This window comes from Candoia aspera, chromosome 4, assembly GCF_035149785.1.
Source record: "Candoia aspera isolate rCanAsp1 chromosome 4, rCanAsp1.hap2, whole genome shotgun sequence".
In the NCBI taxonomy this organism is placed as follows: Eukaryota; Metazoa; Chordata; class Lepidosauria; order Squamata; family Boidae; genus Candoia; species Candoia aspera.
In genome coordinates, this window is record NC_086156.1 from 6,865,964 (window position 1) to 6,885,077 (window position 19,114).

Sequence of the window (19,114 nt, forward strand, 5' to 3'; positions counted from 1 at the left end):
CCATCTTGCGTAATGTAACCTTGTGCGGCTCACAACAGTAAAAAAAAGAATGGAAACAACAGGATGCTCCTGGTGCCCCAAACACAGCACACATGCCTGTATCTGCAACTGCAGAGTTTTCCTGGGCTCCAGCCTCACATCTCCTCCGAGACGTGTGAGAAAAGCCAGGCCTTTCCCGCTTTCCCGAAGGCCGTGAGGTTAAGGGCCTGCTAGATCTCACAGGGAGGGTGTTCCAAAGGGCAGAGGCTGCCTCTGAGGCGGCCCTGAGTTATTCTGAGGGCAACAATGATAATTTAACAGCTGAAATTGGCTTTCTGATGGAAGTGGTCAACTTTTGTTGATGGGGTTGACATTAAGAGGATCTCTGGCTGCAGGATTCATTACATAGCTCACCAGAGCTGTTCTGCCCATTAATGGGGTGCACATATATTTTGCAACACAGAAACAGTGAAAAAACAGACCGACTAAAGCAGGCCTGAGGATACTTCACCTACGTGGCAGCCTTCAAGCACAGGTTTTTCGATTTTTTGAGACCACAATACCTGTCAGTTTCTCCACAATTCCACCTTCTCCTTGGTGGAAGGAACTCCTTGCTAGAGTTGGCAACCACCTTGATTTTTATCAACTGGGCCAGCTCTGGGGCATCTGGATATCCAGCTGCAGACAAGCAAGAGGTCTGTTTTGTTGACCCCTCAGATTCTTCTACTCATATTTAAAGCTCTATTTATGGGTGCTTGCACTCAAGTATGTTCAGCAGGGAGAAGAATGTGCCTGCACTTTGATTTAAAGAAAATTGCCTTGTTCACTGTGCTGAGAAAAGCTAGCTCATTCCAAGTTAAGGAAAACAACTGCAGAAATACTATACCTGAAGATCTGAAGGTGTTGCCTAGTCGGGCAACGAAACGTCTGCAAGCAACCAACCAAGCTCAGAGAGCGCCAAGGACTCCACCGTTCAGCCCTAAACTACAGATATTTTCTTCTATTTCTATCCAAAGAATGGTGCATGGCGCCCATAGTAAGAGGGAGCACTGCACCGTCTTGTTGAAGTCACTAATCATTACTTACAAGATAGATCTATGACAAGGCCACCAAACTAGCCCATCTGCCTGGCTTGGTCAAGTGTGAGATGAGCAGTGCAGTACCAGACCAGTCAATGCTGCAAACACAACGCAACAGGAGCAGCCAAGTCAGGATCATGCTATACTAGGAGACTCCACTGGGGTCAGCCCTCATCCATTTAACCCACAGGTTGATCGGCAGTGCTGGCTGATAGTCTACAGCTTGGTTCACTTTTCATTACTCGGTGTGTGTATTGATTATTTCCTACTTATGCCTGTGGGCAATTGTAGTTGAATGCGCTGCAGCATGAGAGACAAGTGCGGATGCTACTGCTAGGAAGTAAGGAAGAGAAACAACTGCAGTAACTGTACGTTTGGGATTTGAAGACAGGATGAACAGAATTATGGTGGGAGGATGATCTCTTTCTTAACTAACCAGACTGTAACATTTGGATTTCCAAATGCCAGCATCTTTTTAAAGTTGGTTCTCCTTTCCTCTACATCTTTGGCATCATAAATGCCAATAGCAAGGGGTATCTGTGCTACAGATTGGCAGGCATAATTAATTTGTATATCAGAAACAAGATTACTTCTTTCAGACAGGTTAAATAGCACATCTGCTGCACTTGGCTCTGTGCACCGCTTTAGCTATGTCCACCTTTAAAATTATAGTGTAAACTTCCAAGTGAAAAAAGTATCTTGACTAATTTCACTGTCTCAAATTCAGTAAAACAGAGAAGAATCTCAGGAAGAGAGAAATACTAATGAAAGGGGGGGGGAATCAAACATTTGGTAGTTTTCCCTCAACACAACATTCTAACTTACTGAAATATCAATACAGGAAATTATTATTATTTTTTTTCCAGAGGCAGCAAGAATTAACTTATATGAATGTAAATGTATGTGGATCTAACAATATGCAGATACATGACTGAATGGAGAAACAGATCAGCAAGTATCAAATACGTGCATTTGAACAGTGTGTATAAGGAAGAAGCATTTCGTTCTTGAGTTGTTGGCAGGTTCAAATACAGCTGCTTTGTTCAGGTATCAGGAATAAATAATTTCAGGCTGGATATGAAGCCTACATGGAAGCACAGATGTCTATTCCTAACTATCCTGATGCCCCAAATTGAAATGTGCATCACACCACAGTGCAAGCTCCTCTCTCTCGTACTTGGGCTGCAACGTGGCATGCAAGTATATAAAAGGTGGAGTTTGCAGAGTGATACTTGTTTAGCCACCAGCACTCCCCTCTCTCCAGACACCTAAGCATGGAAACTAGCAGAATATTAGATTCTGATACAATGCTGTACTGTTAAGCTGCATCCTCAACAGCTAATTATAAGTTGGCTCATGCTGAGTACACCAGGCTGAGAGTTAGTTATTTATTCAAAGTCCACTAATTATCTACGTAGCTATTTAAGCCACACATCTAATTTAAGCCTCTGCAGTCAAATACTTTATCTAACAGACCACACTACATCTATTCTATTGTTTGTCTATTTCCCAGAACACATGAAGGTTGCTTTGGCTTTTCACATTCTTCTGGGCCAACCATGGTTAAGCACCACTGCCATCTAGGGAACAGACTCTCCCCTTCTCATATACAATAATCAGTCATAATAAAAAATAAGATATGTAAGTCAGTGTTCAGTTTTACACACACAGTTTACAGAGAAGTTGGGAAACTCAATTTTTATGTGTCAATCCAGAAAGGCATTCTTTCATTTACCCATGACTTTTAACCATTAATACATCAGAACAATACTTTTATTTCAGGCATCCTGTTTTATCCGTAAAAGCTGTAATTATGAGGTGGCACCTACCATTGGAGATTTGTAGTATCTATGCAGTATATTAATGAAATCTGTAATAGTTAACATTCCTGTAACAAGGCAAAGAAAAAGCACATTTAACCCAGTTGTCCAATCTGTTTTTAATTTGTTAAACCTTACAGATTTATTGGTGGGTGACGGAAAGCCCAAGTGACGCCACGGAAATATGCATGAACACAGTTATATCTGTTCTTCACAAGCCACATTAAGAACTGTGGTATCATTATTCCCATACAAAATTTAAAGTTTTAATATCTTATCCACCAAAGAGCTAGAATCATTAGCTGAAGTTGTGAAGCAGCACCTGACTGAAACATAAGAGTCCTCAACTATCCTTTGCACATCAAGACTCCCAACAGTCCAATCTTGGTGTACTAAGGGAATAAGGAGCATACAAGTTCTAAACCTGTTTTCTGAAGTGCCAGAATTTAATTTGATGCTTCATGTAAATAGCCTCCAATACTGTAGAGGGAGACCATATTTTTTTTTTAAAAAAAAACTATGACTATAATCTTGATTTTGATATAATCTTGTTTCAAATTGCAAGTTGCAATCTTTAATCAGAATTTTAAAACATCAAAAAGCAGATACCTGGTTAACATAAATTGGATACAGCTAAAACACATTTCCTTTGAAATGCAGTTGGACTTAAGTGCAAGAAAAACTGCTCATATTTCTTAAGCACAGCCAAAGATCATCCTTGATCCTCTTAGTCACACTCAAAAATGACTTTTCATCTTTAGGAAGAATTGGGTTCTAAAAAGTAATGCTGTCTTAAATGTTTTTTCCAGACCTGATCTAAAGGGTCACAAAGTCACATTCTTTAAAACAGTCAATATTAAAATGCAAACATTCATGACAAATCTTTCAGACACTTGCATTCTTTTCTTCATCCATTCTGTGACTGAAGTTGTCAGATGTGATAGCAAGTCCTAGTTTCTCACTATTTGAATGAGCTGCAGCAAGCCTTGTGCTTAATACTTATCCCTCCATTGTCCTTTCCTCTGTCATGCCTGCAAGGAGATTGGGAAGTTTTTACTTCTAAGCTAATTATTAATTAATTAAATTAATAATTAATTAATTTACTTCCCTCTATGTGAACTTAGTGAGGTACAGGTAGTCCTCACTTAACAACCATTTGTTTAGCAACGGTCTGAAGTTATGACAGCCTTGGAAAAAGTGCTTTATGACCTGTACTCACATGACTGTTGCAAAACGTTGCCCCACACCTGCAGTCACATGATCGCAATTTGGGCACTTGGCAGCCAGCTCACATTTAATGACCAGTTGTAGCATCTTGCGGTCACGTGAACACGAACTGCAACCTTTTTTGCCAGCTTCTGGCAAAAAATGCCCATTGGGGAAGCTGGATTTGCTTAACAACCATCGTAAAAATGGTCATAAAATCAGGTCCAGTCATGGGGTGATTCACTTAATGACTATACCGCTTAACAGTGTTTTCTGGTCCCTATTGTGGTTGTTAAGTGAGGACTACCTGTGTAATTTGCTTAAAATCTAGTTTATTGCCAAATGGAATATGAAGCCACAGTACAAATGCAATATAAACAAACCACAGACAAATTCAGGTATCACTTACAAGTGTGTGTGCGTGTGCGCGCATGTGTGCTTAAAACTGTAAGTTTCCAATGTTTTTCTCACTAGGGCTTGTTTACTTAGCAGGAAACCATGTTTTCCAAATACAAGGAAAGATTGATTTAATGCACGGGGGGTGAGGTGGGCCATTACTCTCAAGTGTCCACTTAGTTACCAATTGCATGAACTGCAGCAATCATATCACCACACCAATGGCCCAATTTACATCCACTGCTTAATAGCAGCATTACCCAGATGATGCAAATCACTATGCATGACCTAACATTAATGCAAATTTAGCTGTTTCGTCTGAACTACTTCAGCTATATCAGATTTGCCCATTATTTTGAAGGGATGCCCAGATAGAAATTTGGTCCATTGCATCCAAAATCTGCTAAATGAAGTCCGTGAAATTGAGTTTCCACTGCATATCTGAAGCCATGTTTTTTTTAATATAAGAGAGAGAAGTGAAAAAGGAGGAAAAAAATCATTCATCCCATTTTTCTATAATTTCATACCAACAAATATCATCCTACCTACAAAGCTTTGTTTTTTACTCTCCCACAGTGGAGCTGCTCGAACACCATTTGCCACTAAAGCAAAGAAAGCTTTCTTTACCTGAAAAAGAAAAACACAGCAAGAAATTATCTTAAGAGTTGCTATCTGGAAGTATAACTCTATTTGAAACAGAGACACATGTGCACCAGACAATTGCAATAGCTGCATGGCAGGGATAATTTTTTTAAAAAACTGTCAAAATTATAACTAAGTTAAAACTGAAGAAATAAAGCAGAAATTAAACACATCAGGATGCATGTATGAGAAGAGATGGAGTTGTTTAATGTTTGCCTTCCTTTGTCATCTGCTTGATTCAAAGCCATGGTAACTCCTTATTTATTTTATAATAAACCCGCAATGCAATTCAACATTTTTCAAAAAAAAAAAAAAAAAAAGCAAAAAAACTTGCAGCTACTTTTGCTGTAAGTCAGCATTAAGAAATTCATTTATCACCACAGCAACGTATGATGAATAGCAGCATTCAAGAAGGGTTTACATGGAAAAAGATAGCACATGTTTGACATGCTTAATTTATTTCAAAATTATCAGATTTTTGTCCCAAGACCTACGGTTCTTACAAATGAGGGCTATAATGATCAATACCCATGCTATTAAAATGAATTTAATAGACTTTCCAAATAACATTTGAGCCTACACTGAAATTAAAGAGATCAGGCATTCTAAGGTAAACATGATGGGACTTGCTGTCATTTTAAAACCATCTTTACCCTGATGTAAGCTTAACTGCTATCCTCTGGCCCTCTGCTGTAGATCCACAATAAAATATTCTAAGGCAGTGTTTCTCAACCTTGGTGACTTTAAGCTGTGTGGACTTCAACTCCCAGAATTCCCCAGCAAGCAGATGCTGGCTGAGGAATTCTGGGAGTTGAAGTCCACACAGCTTTAAGTCGCCAAGGTTGAGAAGGACTGTTCTAAGGTCTCATCCATAAGACTGTTTACTGCAGCAGAAAGGTTACCATTTGTTGAGCCCCACAACTCTGTATTTGAGACAGGCTGAAGACCACCTGCCCAACTTGTTTGCTATGACAGCATGGTGGCATTTTCCTTGGGAAGACAAGTGAGTTGCTCACTGACTGGACAATCCACAGCTCAGGGAGGAGGAGGCTTGAGGTGACATGGTCAGGAAGGGGGATCTGCTTGGCCTGGCTGAGCTGCTGGGGGCCACCCGCTTTCCATCTGGTTCAGAGCCTGTTCTCCAGTGCTATTCTGGCCGAAAGGGAGACTAGAATCCTTGCTAACCCAGCCCTCCCTCCCCTTTTTAAAATGGGTTGGTTGACCAGTAGGTCAAGACAGTGCGAAGTGCAAGAAAGAGCAGGACTATGTTGTCCCCAACTTCACACATGAAACAAAGGTGTAATTGGAAGGACTTTGCTCTTGTACTACTATAGCAAAGGAATCTTATACCTAGCAGCTGCTATCAGAGAAGTTCTAGTTCCTCATTTCTTTTCCTCACAGAATTCTCTTTTAAACAATTCACTCCATTACAGAATTTTCTTTTGACTCCCATTCTTTTGAATGATCACAGCTGTATGTATGCTGTGATTTGACACACAAATCAATACGCTGATTTCTCAAACTCAAACTCTTCAATACTTACCCAGCAGCTATACCTTGGCTGTACATCACTAGATGACATCCAAGAGAGACAAAAGCAATCACGTGATTGTGGGGCACTACAACCAGTTGTAAGTGCAAGCAGGTTGCCAAGTGCCCAAGTTGTGATCCCGTGACTGTGGGGGCGCTGGGATGGGCAGAACTCCAAGGACTGGTCATAACCACCATTTGTTCAGCGCTGTCATAACTTTGAACAGTTGCTGAATGAATGGTCCTAAGTCGAGGACTGCCTGTACTGAAATTAGACATAGTTTAGTGTGCAAAATGTGTTCATCTAGGAAAGTTCTGTTTCCTTCTGGACGGTGTTGAACCTCCTACTAAACCATGCTATTCTGGGGACAATTTGATGGTTTTTGAACTGGAAGTGGTTTAAGGAATTTTGCATTTTCCAAAGTTTTACGCTGCTTTATAATCTAGCCAACAGTGGACTTGTGCTTGCAACCAAGGCAGCAGAAATAGTTACCAGCATATTCAAATATGAAGTAACAAGGTGATCAGTGTTAAGGCTTGTAATCACTTCCTCTTTTTATTTCAGTCGCAAGACAACTAACCATAAAGAAAGGAATCCCTCAAAGGGGAACTCACCTGTAGTGTAGTGTCAAAAACCACAAGCTTTGAGCTTGTTGGAACAATATCGTAACACTTATGTGATCTCATGAATCGCATGTAGATATCACTTTCCGATTCACCAACAGCTGAAAGAAAATATTTAAAGTTTTTGTAAAAAATACTCAATCCATCTTGATAGTATTTTTTAAAAAGTGTGGAGTATTTTTCAAAACATTTGGAGCTTTTTCTACATACTCTTTTAGAAAATACCTACCACTCTTTTCTAGGCATACCCCAAATGCTTTGAACTATAATTCCCGTAAGTCCTTGCTCAGCACGGCCAACTTTCATGAATGATAAAACTTATATAGTTTAAGGTATCTATTTTACTACATCAGATTGCTAACCTGTCATCCATGAAACACATCTGGTTTAGATGTAACAGAATGGACACGTGCAAACAAATACATATAAGAAGAAATCTGCTTAACAAAATATAATCTTGTCTACCTTATTTACTTAACTCAGGAACAATGTTTACGAATTTACTGATTCCTTACAGTTAGTAAAGTGGCCTATTGTAAACTGAATGAATACATACACATCTAATCCCACTCGGATTAGAATTTAAAAATTATAATCAGAATGGAAAGAGTATTACATTTTGACTTTGAGCAATTATTTATCCTTATTTAATATAATGCATTTGACCTGGGTTGTGACATGTCCTGGGCTGCGTTAAAGGAAGCATGCTTTACAGCATTTTAAGGGTTATCCCCACAATGGGACTAAAGACTTAAAATGTTTAATCAGCCTTTAACTTTAGCAGTAGCCTATTAAACACAATGAATAATAGTCTGTGAAAGTACCCCTGAAACCCCATCAAGGTGATCAAAATGGCTAACAAAGGAAGAAAAGAACATTCTGTATTAGCTGAGAAGGAACATCACTTCCTCTATAGTAAGCTGCAGGATAGAATTCCCTATCACTCCTTTGTCACTCCTTAGCAGACACTCCTCCATCTTTGTTGATCAGCCCAGCACAAGGTTTCAAATCCAGTAGCAGTCAGCTAGAGAACCTGACTCAAAAGATTATCCTGCATGTAAGCCTGGAGATAGGGCTGCATTTGAATAATAATTGAATACAGGTAGTCCTCGACTTATGACCACAATTGGGACCGGAATTTCCATCATAAGTTGTTGCAGTTGTAGGTTGAGTCATCACTTGACTGGACCCGATTTTATGACCATTTTTACAGCAGTTGTTAACTAATCCAGCTTCCCCAATGGACATTTTTTGCCCGAAAACGACAAAAAAGTTGCAAAACACAATTGGACGCTGCAACCGTTTATAAACGTGAGCCGGTTGCCAAGAGCCCAAAATGTGATCATGTGACCGTGCGCGCGTGCACGCATGCTGTAAAGCACCCATTCCGAGGCCGTTGTAACTTCGGACTGTCATTAAACAAATGGTTGTAAGTTGAGGACTACCTATACCTGTGCCAGCATGATATGGAGGTGGTGACTGAGTCTACTTCTCATTACAATAGGAGCTTATAACATGTGTTCAAGGCAGATTCCACGCAGCTACCTCAATAGCAATGACTAACTACTAAGGAATAGATAAGACAATCCATAATAGGTGTGGTGGATTTCAGCGGTGCCACTGGTTCTCAGGAAGGAGGGAGCACATTCCAAGAAGGTGCAAGAGATAAGAGGAGGCACAGTCCGGGAGGCGATGGTGGGAAAACAAAGAGGTTCAGGATAGCCCCGCCCTAGATCTCTCCCAGGTTATTTCCCCTTAGGTTAGGAAGAGTAGCTTTAGTCTGCCAAGATTCTGTCTCTACGGTGTGAGCAAACAAAGAACTGGAGTTTGGCTGGACTGATTCTCTGAAGTTCCTGGGCTTGGCCTGACAATAGGACTTTCTTCAGGTTTCTTCCCTACCCAATTTGCTTAAATTCCAAATGCCTCTAGACCAGGTCTAGGTGCAGCCTGGAAGAGGACAAATCCAACTGATGTATGTGGATAAAATTAAATTCCCAGACATCAAATATTATGCTTTTGCTATCTACCTCAAAAACCCCCAATCCCATTAATGAAAGCAAAACTCAGTGAAGAAGAGACATGGAGCATAAGCAAATACATATTTTTTTTGCCTTACAAACAGTGAGCCTTTACTGTATTAATTTAACTATATTATAATAGCCAATTATTTGCCAAATAGATTTATTTGCGCACTAAATTTGTAAAAGGTAATAATGTTTTTGAGATACTTCAGATTCATTTTATATAACAGTATAAAGTATGATTGTGATTTTCTACTTAAAGAAATGCTGAAATAAAATTTATAAATGTTTTAATATATAAAAGTTATATATTAAAATATATAAAGGCTGATGGGCTGTGTAAATCCTCTGTTTTCTTTCCTTAACCATGGCATGTTATATTTGGTAAACTAAACAGCTAAGTGAATCACAGCACACACCACTACTTTTTCTTTTGTAATGCTCTTATACAAACACTCTTTAGTGTGTGTTACAAAAGCAATCCAAGGCAGGACTATGTTGTTCTTGTTGTTGTTGTTAATTGCCGTTGAGTCGTTTACAACTCATGGTGACTCTACGTACAGTATAACAGAACGAAATGCTGTTCGGTCTTAACATCTGATATTTAAAGCAAACCTCAACATTACGGAAGATAAAATCTTAAGTTTGAAAGCAAAGTATTACAACATATAAAATCCACAATAATTAAAAATAACAATAAAGGCAATACGAAAATCATCAAAGCAAAACAAGAAAGAGCAAGAAAATGGAAGCGGAAACAATAACCCTTCAACATTTGTAGAGAAGGCCTGAGCAAAGTCAGATCTTCAGCTGGCACCTGAAACATGGTGCAACAGACACTTTACAACTTTCAAGGAAGAATTTTCCAGAAAGTACAAGTAAGTGCCATCACACAGCAAGTCCACCCCTCGGCACTCTGCAGTTCTAAGCAAACGCAGCAGCAGCAGCACCCCCACCCTGCCAGGCCACAATTTCAGCTCTGCAATGGCGAAGTCTGTCCATTAGATGTCCTGGTTCTAAAGGGTTCATGGCCTTATGCAACATATGCATAGTCTTTAAAACTGCTTAGTAGCTAATTGGCAGCCAGTGCAGTCGCTTCAATAAACATGCAGCATGTACCATGCCAGGTGCCCCGTTCAGCAACTCGGCCAGCACATTCTGCAGTAGTTGAAGCCTCCTGACCCAAGGGGTAAGCCTGTTTAGCTTGTGCTTTTGAATAATCCAAACATAAGGTTACCAGCTTGTGAACAATAATGGGTAGGCTGGCCCTATTTAGGAAGCACACTCAGGAGCCTCCAATGCATTTTGTGAAGCAGAGCTCTGCTGTGAGGCATTGTCACTGTTTGGGCTAGCGCCTGTCAGCTTACCACTGGCGCTTCCTTTTTCCTGCCACGTGGGCAGGGAAGGATGGCATTCCACCCTCCTCCTCCTCCTGTACTTTTTTTCCAAACAAGTTTGCTGGGGTTCACTGAGAGTTGCCCCACACTGCCATTTCTTTCCATCTCCGGCCTCTTTTCCCATCATTCTGTGCAGCCTCTGCAGCCATGCTTTGCTGTTGAGGTCCAAGGCTGAGAAGCTGCTGCATTCTTTGCAGAGCTGTTTCCTAGGCTATTCCTCACCTATTGCCCAGGAGCTGTGCCCAGATGGGGGGGGGGCACCAGGATAACAATAGCTTACTCTGTTCCTTTTCTGGCACTGAATCACACCCACCAACACCATGAATCCCAAAGACACTGGCCCTCTGACTTCAATCCCACTTCTGGTTATTTTCATGGTCAATTTAGAAGCAGGCTACATTTTTATTTGAAGCAAATCTTTAATCCAATGGGACTTTTTGCCAAGTTTGTGCATTAAGCATTATGCTCTTTTTTCTGCACTTCTATGACAATGCTACTCAGAATTTTCATTAACATGGTTCTCATGTTTTACATGTATTTTACAAGTATAAGGTAAAGATCCCACTGAATTGAATTTGATTCCTGATAAGCATATAGATGTTCCGGGTAGTTTTGCTTAATCAAAATATGGAAGTGGTGTGCTATTGCGTTCTGGGATATTTTTCCATTTTCCAGTTAAGCCTATAATTTGGTTTCTCGTACAAATATAAAATGCTTCAGTGCCTGAAAGTAAGAGATGCTTTAAGTAACAAAACAGACTGAACATTAGGCAAACTGGGCAATAATGAATGAGATTATGTTTTCCTTTTGCTGAGTCACTGATATGTGGAATAGAAAGCAGTTAATTTATGTCTGTGTTCTTAAGAACATCAAATATTGCCTCTAAGAAACAATACATAGTTTAAACTGGCCAGGATGTTTTAGTAAAGTTAAAGATTCCTTTGAGTTGACCTCAACCTCTGCATACCACATGGACAAGTTAACATGGGTTTCCCTACATTAAAGAAATAGTATGCTGTTTTCTTCCAGGATTCTTTGATTTAAGTCAAATATATTTATCTGTCAAAGAGATTCAATTCATCATTATTTACTTTAAAAAATGCAATTTGACCCTGATATAATCTTAATAGCAGCCTCACATTTAGAAAATAGGTACAAATTAGGTACAAAATCTACCATTACTCCTCTGGACCTTGCCAATTCAGCCACTGAGGAGGCGGTGCACTAATTGTCTGGAAGTTAATCTGCCAAACTGAAGCAACTGATGCTGTTCCAGGGATGGCCCAAACCTGAAGTAGGCCCATTTTGTCCAAAACACTCTATCCCTCTGAATTATTTTATATGCCATAAAATTGCAACAATTAAACTCCACAACTAGACACAGATTTGATCCAAAGGTCAACCCAAAGTCTTGGGGCCAAGTAAATTGGGTGTATCAGATCAGAAATGAAGTCAGTTTCCTGACAGTATCAAAGAAAAAGCAGCTGTTTTGGAGGGGACAGGGAAAGGCTAATTGCAATCAATTAGCCAACTGCAAATCAGCTATCAGCCTCACTGGAGAAGAAAAAGGTACCTACACAATACCCAACAAACATCCAAAGGTTTCACAGGTTATGGTTTAAAAAGTCAAGATGGTAATCATGACATTGCAATTAAAACTCCATGTTTTTTATAAAGAATGGGTGGTGTTTCTATCACACCGTTGCAGCCATCACCCCTGAGAGGCAGTTTGGTGTAGCGGTTAAGCTGCTGGCCTAGCGAAGGAACGTGGTGCAGAAACAGTAAGTTACTTTCAGCCTTTCAGTTCCAATCTAATTTGAATCCTTCATTCCGCAGCAGCTTTTTGAAATGTCAGATCTTATCAGATTTCCCACTTCTTTTCTAATCTGACAGTATGATGTATAACAATGGTAGACTCTTAGCCACCACTAAAGATTGCTACATTATGGTTTTGAGAAAAAGAATATATAAAAATAAAAATATGTGAAACATCCATTTTATTAAATGAAATAAAGTACAGCCTTATCCTCAAATTATATGTATTGGATGAGTAGAGATGTTGTGGTCAATTCCTTACAAAGGTAAAACTCCAAACAGTGATGAAATCATAATGGTGCAAATATACAGGCAGCCCTTGTTTAACAATGTTAATTGGGACCAGGAACTCCATTGCTAAGTGATGCAGTCATAAAGTGTGACGTCACATGACCATGCTGATTTATGATGGCAGTTCCAGTAGCAGTCATTAAGTGAATCCCATGTGGTCATTAAGCACAATGTCATGTGATCACCATTTGACCTCCTGCTGGCTTCCCCACTGACTTTGCTTGTCAGAAGTCGGCAGTGAAGGTCACAAATGGCAATCACGTGACCACAGGATGCTGCGATGGCTGCAACTTCAAGGACCGGCTCCTCGTTCAGTGCCGTTGTAACTTCGAATGGCCGCTGAATGAATGGTCATTAACCAAGGACTACCTCTATATCTATTAAGAATCTGTATCAAAACTAGACTAGCATAAGGAGAAACGTGCAAGGTGCAGGTTTATAGCTGTAAAATGGGAATTTAGTTGTCAGTCTTATTCTGTCAAATCTAAGTCCTCTCGCCCTGCCTGTTGAAAGTTCTAATTCCAAATGTTGTCATAACTAAGCAAGTACCTGTTCAGCTACTGAAAAGCTCCAAGGGGATCCTGCCCTCCCTACTTCCAGTCTTAAGCACTCCAGGTCATGTCAGAGTAGCAAGAGGGAATGAACTCTAAAGACACATGACATGCAACCATGCTAACTCCATTACATACAGCATGCCTAGTGTATAGACATGTATACATAATGTCTGTGTAGAATCCTTGGTACTGTAGAAGAATTCAAGCCCTTCTCCTACTTGTCTGTTTTACAAAGATTTTACAACAGTGTTTCCCAACCTCAGCAACTTTAACAGGTGTGGATTTCTGTGGAGTTGCCCAGAATTCCCCAGGCAGCATAACACACTGTGCATCTGAGGGAGTTGCGGCTCACAAAAACTTACACCTTTTAATAAAATGTGTTAGTTGGAAAAGGTGCTACCAGACTCCTCCTGATCTTTTGCTACCACAGTCTAACATGGTTCTTCTCTTACGAAATCACATTATAAAAATATAGGAAATGAATCCATTTATAATATCCCAATTAGATTCGTAAAACAGTGCATGACAGAAAACAAAAAAGTCAGATTTCACTTAAGGATTTAGAGTGCATTTTTTACCACAAGATGGTGATCACTACCTTCAACACATACTTATTCCATTTTTTCTACATCATTTTGAACAAAAGAATTCATCTAACAGACCTGTGTGGTCTCTGCTCACCAATTTAGAAAAGGAAACCTCAAGGAACAAATGCTGTTTTGTGTACTACCTACTGCTCCTTGTTCTTAAAACTGTCCTGAAGAGAAATGGATATAAGCCAACAGTGCAGCAAAACCAGTTGCCCAAGGCAGATTAAATCTCTGCAGCCTGCACCAACCACTGAAGTGAAGTAAGAGGTACAGGCGGGCGCTCATGTTTTATTAGAAAAGTTACGATTTTGGACAATGAGATAAGTATCAGCTAACTACTATTGGTAAATGGTTCACTGTAAATTTGCAAGGATACTGAAAAACAGAACCAGGAAAAAAAATCAAATAATATATGCTAACAATAAGGTCTGTTCCTCAATCCTCCCCACAAGACACTTGTGAGGATTTAAAAGAACATTCAAACTTACGGCTTTGTAATAATAACAGGAAGTTCAAGGAATGCTGCAGGATTGCTCTTGGTTTTGATCATTATTTTAACTATGAAGCAGAATAAAAATGTAATGAAAATAGTTAAAGTGCTCCTTTTCTAAATGATACCATTATGTTGCCTCATCAGATGGTTTTCTATAGGTTGCCTAACGGTTTTAAGATGGTTCTTACACTTGGTGAATCCCTGGGGCAATAATTAATTTTTTCCCTCTGTATGAGAAGGCATTCTGATGTGTTAAAATACCCTATTTTTAATACATCAAAATGTGTGAGGTAAATTTCAGATTTCTTTGAATTAGATATCATTATGTGCAAAATACTATTGCAATTAGAAAAATAGGGCGCATTTCTATATGCAGTGTTCACTGTACTTAATACAGCTAAATCCAGGAAGCTTATGAGCTCTGCTTTCCAACTGACCAAAAAATGGCCTGATTACTGCATTTTTTCATGGGAGATGGAGAATGAAAGGACTCTCTGCCTGTGCACAACAGTTCTGTTATATCCAGGCAGCAGGCTTTTATCTCTGACACACACACATAATTTTCATGACTTCTTCTATTCTTAACCTTTAACCCACTCTCTCCTTTATGATCTTTCAGATGTCACCGGGGCAGTTTTATGATCATAGAAGCAAGTGGCAAACTTTCTCTGAAGAAAGAATGTGTCTTTTGCCCAAAGGAAAAAGCACTGCAGGCATTTTCCGAGGAGGAAAGCACAAAATGGAACTGGTTCTGCTTAAGATGCCTGTAGAGATGGAACTCATACACTCGGCTATATAAATCAAATGATATATATGCTGGTTTCCCGACACCAGAGGTGCAAAAATATGACCCATCAGCATCTTTTATGCACTCCCCAGATTGAATAGGATCAAACATTTGTGCCTGTTTTTGCATTTTGGGTGCTTTAGGTATAGTATAGTGTTTCTCAACCTTGGGAACTTTAAGATGTGTGGACTTCAACTCCTAGAATTTCCCAGCCAGCCTTTATAATGCAAAGGTAACTTTTATTTATTCAGCAAGGGCAAAATAGTCCATTTCCAAAATGAAATTTAGGTACTGGAGTTGATGGAATGGCTTGTCATGCAAGGAAAAAGGCTACCCTGAATCAGTGGAACAGTGGGGAGTTGTGATGACAAGCAGAAGATGTTCAGCAGAAGTGTGTAGAGAGTTGGCTTCTACCTATTTTGTAATACCATACCATTTTTTAGTAATGTCAAATTTAAATGAAAAAAAAATCAAATTCTCTGTATTTTGCTGTTGGTTTTTCAGGCCAAGGTCCATGTATTATATTTTATATACCTCATCATAGCCAATTAATGAAGAAAACATCTGATACTCTAAACCAGTGTTTCTTAACCTTGGGGTTAAAATGCTGGCTGGGGAATTCTGGGAGTGGAAGTCCATATATCTTGAAGTCCCCAAAATGAGAAACACTGCTCTAAATTACTTCAAAATGCAGCACATAATTTTAATGTTTTTAAAGCATTAATCTAAATTAAGATTTAAAATGTCTAGCTATTTAGAAAAGTTGATTTATAAAAGCAAACCCTTGCCTCAATTCATTGATATATTGCCCACTGGGATGTGATCTCTGTAGTCATCCCACAGTGAGATCTGTGCACAACCTCCTCAAGCAAACAGCACTCAACCAAAATCAGAAATAGCTTTCAGGAGGTGGTCTAAGAACCAAATGTACTTAAATTAATTTTAGCACAGGGAATTTCTAAAGTCTCCTTTAGAAACTATACTTGTTTACCCAAAGTAAAGTCTCACTGTGCCCAGTTGGTCTTATTCCTTACTGTTTGTTTAGGAATGCAGCTTCAGAATTTACCTTGCATTTTAGAAGGTTCCTTATTAAACAAGCAGTTGGATGAAGTGGAAAAACAAAATGTGTCTTGGCTTTATAGCTTTGCTTCTGACCATTGTGTATAACTTTTAGGGCCTAAAATGTTTCAAAGGAAAACAGAAAATAAATCCTTTATTAAATGATCTAATTGATAAAAAGCTCGGGCGTATGTCTATATACAAAAAAAAAAAAGTTGGCCATCCAATTAATTAAAACTTGTTAATTAATTGGAAGGCCAACGTTTTTTTGTATATCCACATCTAAAGAAAATCTTCTAAAGTCTCCAGATACTTCAAGTGATCTATGTTTACGTGACTTATCCATACTACATATTTAAGAGCCTCCAATTATTTAAACCTTATTTCAAGAATCTTGTATTATTTGTATCAAGTTTCCTTGATTATTATAATAGAAAAGAAAGGACAAAAGAAAAACGGTCCTATACTAAATTTATAGCTGTTTTTATCCTAACCCAAACACATATATTCCAAAACAAAAAAGGTTCGCAGACTGTGCATACACGAATGTAGCTTCATTCAACATTACAAGACAAGCTTTGGATCTTGTTTGTAAGATCGGTGGGTATATCATGCGGTGATCCCTTCTCTGGTAAACTCCAGGTAGGGTTACTGCACTGCATTATTCATGAGGTTTAATCTTCAAATTATACAGAATTTTGAACCATGTATCTTGACAAAGTCCTATTATATCAATTCTTACGGAATTGCATGGCTCCTACTCATTACTGAGAAAATTCAAGGCATTACATTTCAGCATTTAAACTATAAATAGTTTGGTATCCAAGTGACAAAGTGCCCCTACTCATGCCCCCTATTTTATCTTTCCCACTTATTATTATCTGGCAAAGAGGCTCTTGAAAAATAAATTGTGCATTTATAAATGAGAACAGGTCAGTAGGACCATACCAGAGATCAACTGCCACCTATTTACGTTTATGAATTCATCAAGGAAGTAGTTAATTGTCCTACAGCCAGTTGTATATAGTCAGTCAATATTCTAATTTTTCCATGTATGACTCCCCTACCCCTTTTCAGATAATTCAAAACAACTCAGTGGTTGGGTCCACATATTATGCTAAGCTAGGGTTTGTTTTAACCATGATTTGCTGAATCAGCCCTAATGGCTGAAAGAACCCTACATCATGCTAAGCCAACATAACACAACATACATTATGTCTTAGTATGATGTGTGATCTAAGCCTTTATACCTCTTCACAACTGGAGGTAAGAAATATGCTACAGGAGGCTCAACTGGAGCAGACAAAGAAACGAACGCTGTGTGTTTTAAAGATGTAATGTTCCAATGCAAGCTGTTTGATGTAGCTGTGCACTTCCTGGGTACTGGGCCTATACAAAGGCTTCTGGAGTAAAAAGGTTAAGATGCCAGATGATTCTCATTTAACTCACCGACTCTCAGTTCAGAACATCACAGGCCATTAGAGCATAACAACAATCTGTTATATCTGACACCTGCTATTGCAAACGTGTTCCTTTTAAAAATAATTTTGCTTTGACAATCTTGGTATCTGCTTCTTGTCTTGCCCAAAAAAGTCATCTTGCCAAAGAGGACCTGAATGCATATCAGGATTACTCTGAGGTCATATGACTGTGTGAAGCAAGTTGCCTCTTAAGTGGGTTTTTACAGAACAGAGTGAAAGAACACAGGTTTAGAGTACATTCAAGACAAAAGGCCTACTCACTCAGAGGATTTATGGAGAGAAAACTCTTCTACAGGTCTAGAATAGACCCAATGCACAAAACACACCTATTCTATGGAAGTGAGTCTGTTTCAGGGGATTGGGGGAACAACGAAGGGAGTGGGAGGTGCCAATCCCATACCCGAGGCTTATAGCTACTGATTAACTATCCCTCTCCCACTACCTAAATAATTATTCTACCCTTGTCCAGCCTCAATTCTATTCTTCACATTACTACAGATGCTTCACACAACTGCATGCTGAAAGGAATAGTGTTCTTCCTACTATCGTATCCCCCCTCAAAGACAAATTGGTTAAGGAATTAAAAGAGCATTTAGCAAGCTAAATCAATGCCACAGAAAACAGGACCTGCAAACCTTTACTGAGGAATTTTTTTTAACCAAGTGTAGCATTTAACCATTTATTTAATTATAGTCAGTGACTGGCTAGCTAAAACACAGAAGCCATAAATAAAAAAAGAAGAGGAAGCAGTAAGTCAGTCACATGAGGCCTAAAAAACTTGCAACTTTAAAAAAAAGAACCAAATAATAAGCTGAAATACAATGGAATATAAAAAAATAGCGTAAAATAAAACAATTTCTTCATAATATCCCCACTCCAAGATTCGAACATCTTAAACCTTCTTATAGAAACTGCTGCAGATGAAAACTTAGCAGCTTGGTTAGTGTTGGTAGGTTTTCAATGCTTCAGAATTTGCAGTATTAGATGGGAAGTACAAGAGAACTCCACTGACCACAAAATGCCCTTGTGGTCATCATTATTTATCGTCATTTATTTATCATTGTCCCTTTCACAGCAATATAACCGCAGGTATATTGCTTTATCTCCACCTAGCCAAGACTTATTTGCTATCAAGGAGAGGCAGTTCCTTTCTTAGGTCAGACCTGAAACCTACCATTGCTAATCAGCCTAGGTTTATCGATCTTTTCTCCCCAAAGCCCTTCAAATTCCAATCCAGCATCTGGTCACCCGAGCAGGGAAACCAGAACGCGTTTGGAAAACCAGGTGCTTCTTGGGCACTGAGCCCCACAGGTGTGCTCGCGTTCCTGGAAAGCAGCAGGAAGGCCGACG

At 39.2% G+C, this 19,114-nt stretch overlaps 1 protein-coding gene across 5 annotated transcripts in view; it reads right to left on the bottom strand.

The window, feature by feature from the left end:
* Positions 1–19,114, bottom strand: part of PRKAG2 (protein kinase AMP-activated non-catalytic subunit gamma 2) — a 160,451-nt gene that overhangs the window by 16,081 nt on the left and 125,256 nt on the right. For all 5 annotated transcript variants that reach the window (XR_010067926.1, XM_063303362.1, XM_063303360.1 and 2 more), the window contains 3 exons: positions 7,268–7,377; positions 5,026–5,107; positions 2,888–2,946 (listed from right to left, as the gene is read on the bottom strand). Coding sequence is in view for 4 of the 5 variants with exons in the window: in XM_063303362.1 (XP_063159432.1) it covers positions 2,888–2,946; positions 5,026–5,107; positions 7,268–7,377 (251 nt within the window). In the remaining variant the exon portion in view is untranslated. The remainder of the gene's footprint in view (positions 1–2,887; positions 2,947–5,025; positions 5,108–7,267; positions 7,378–19,114) is intronic.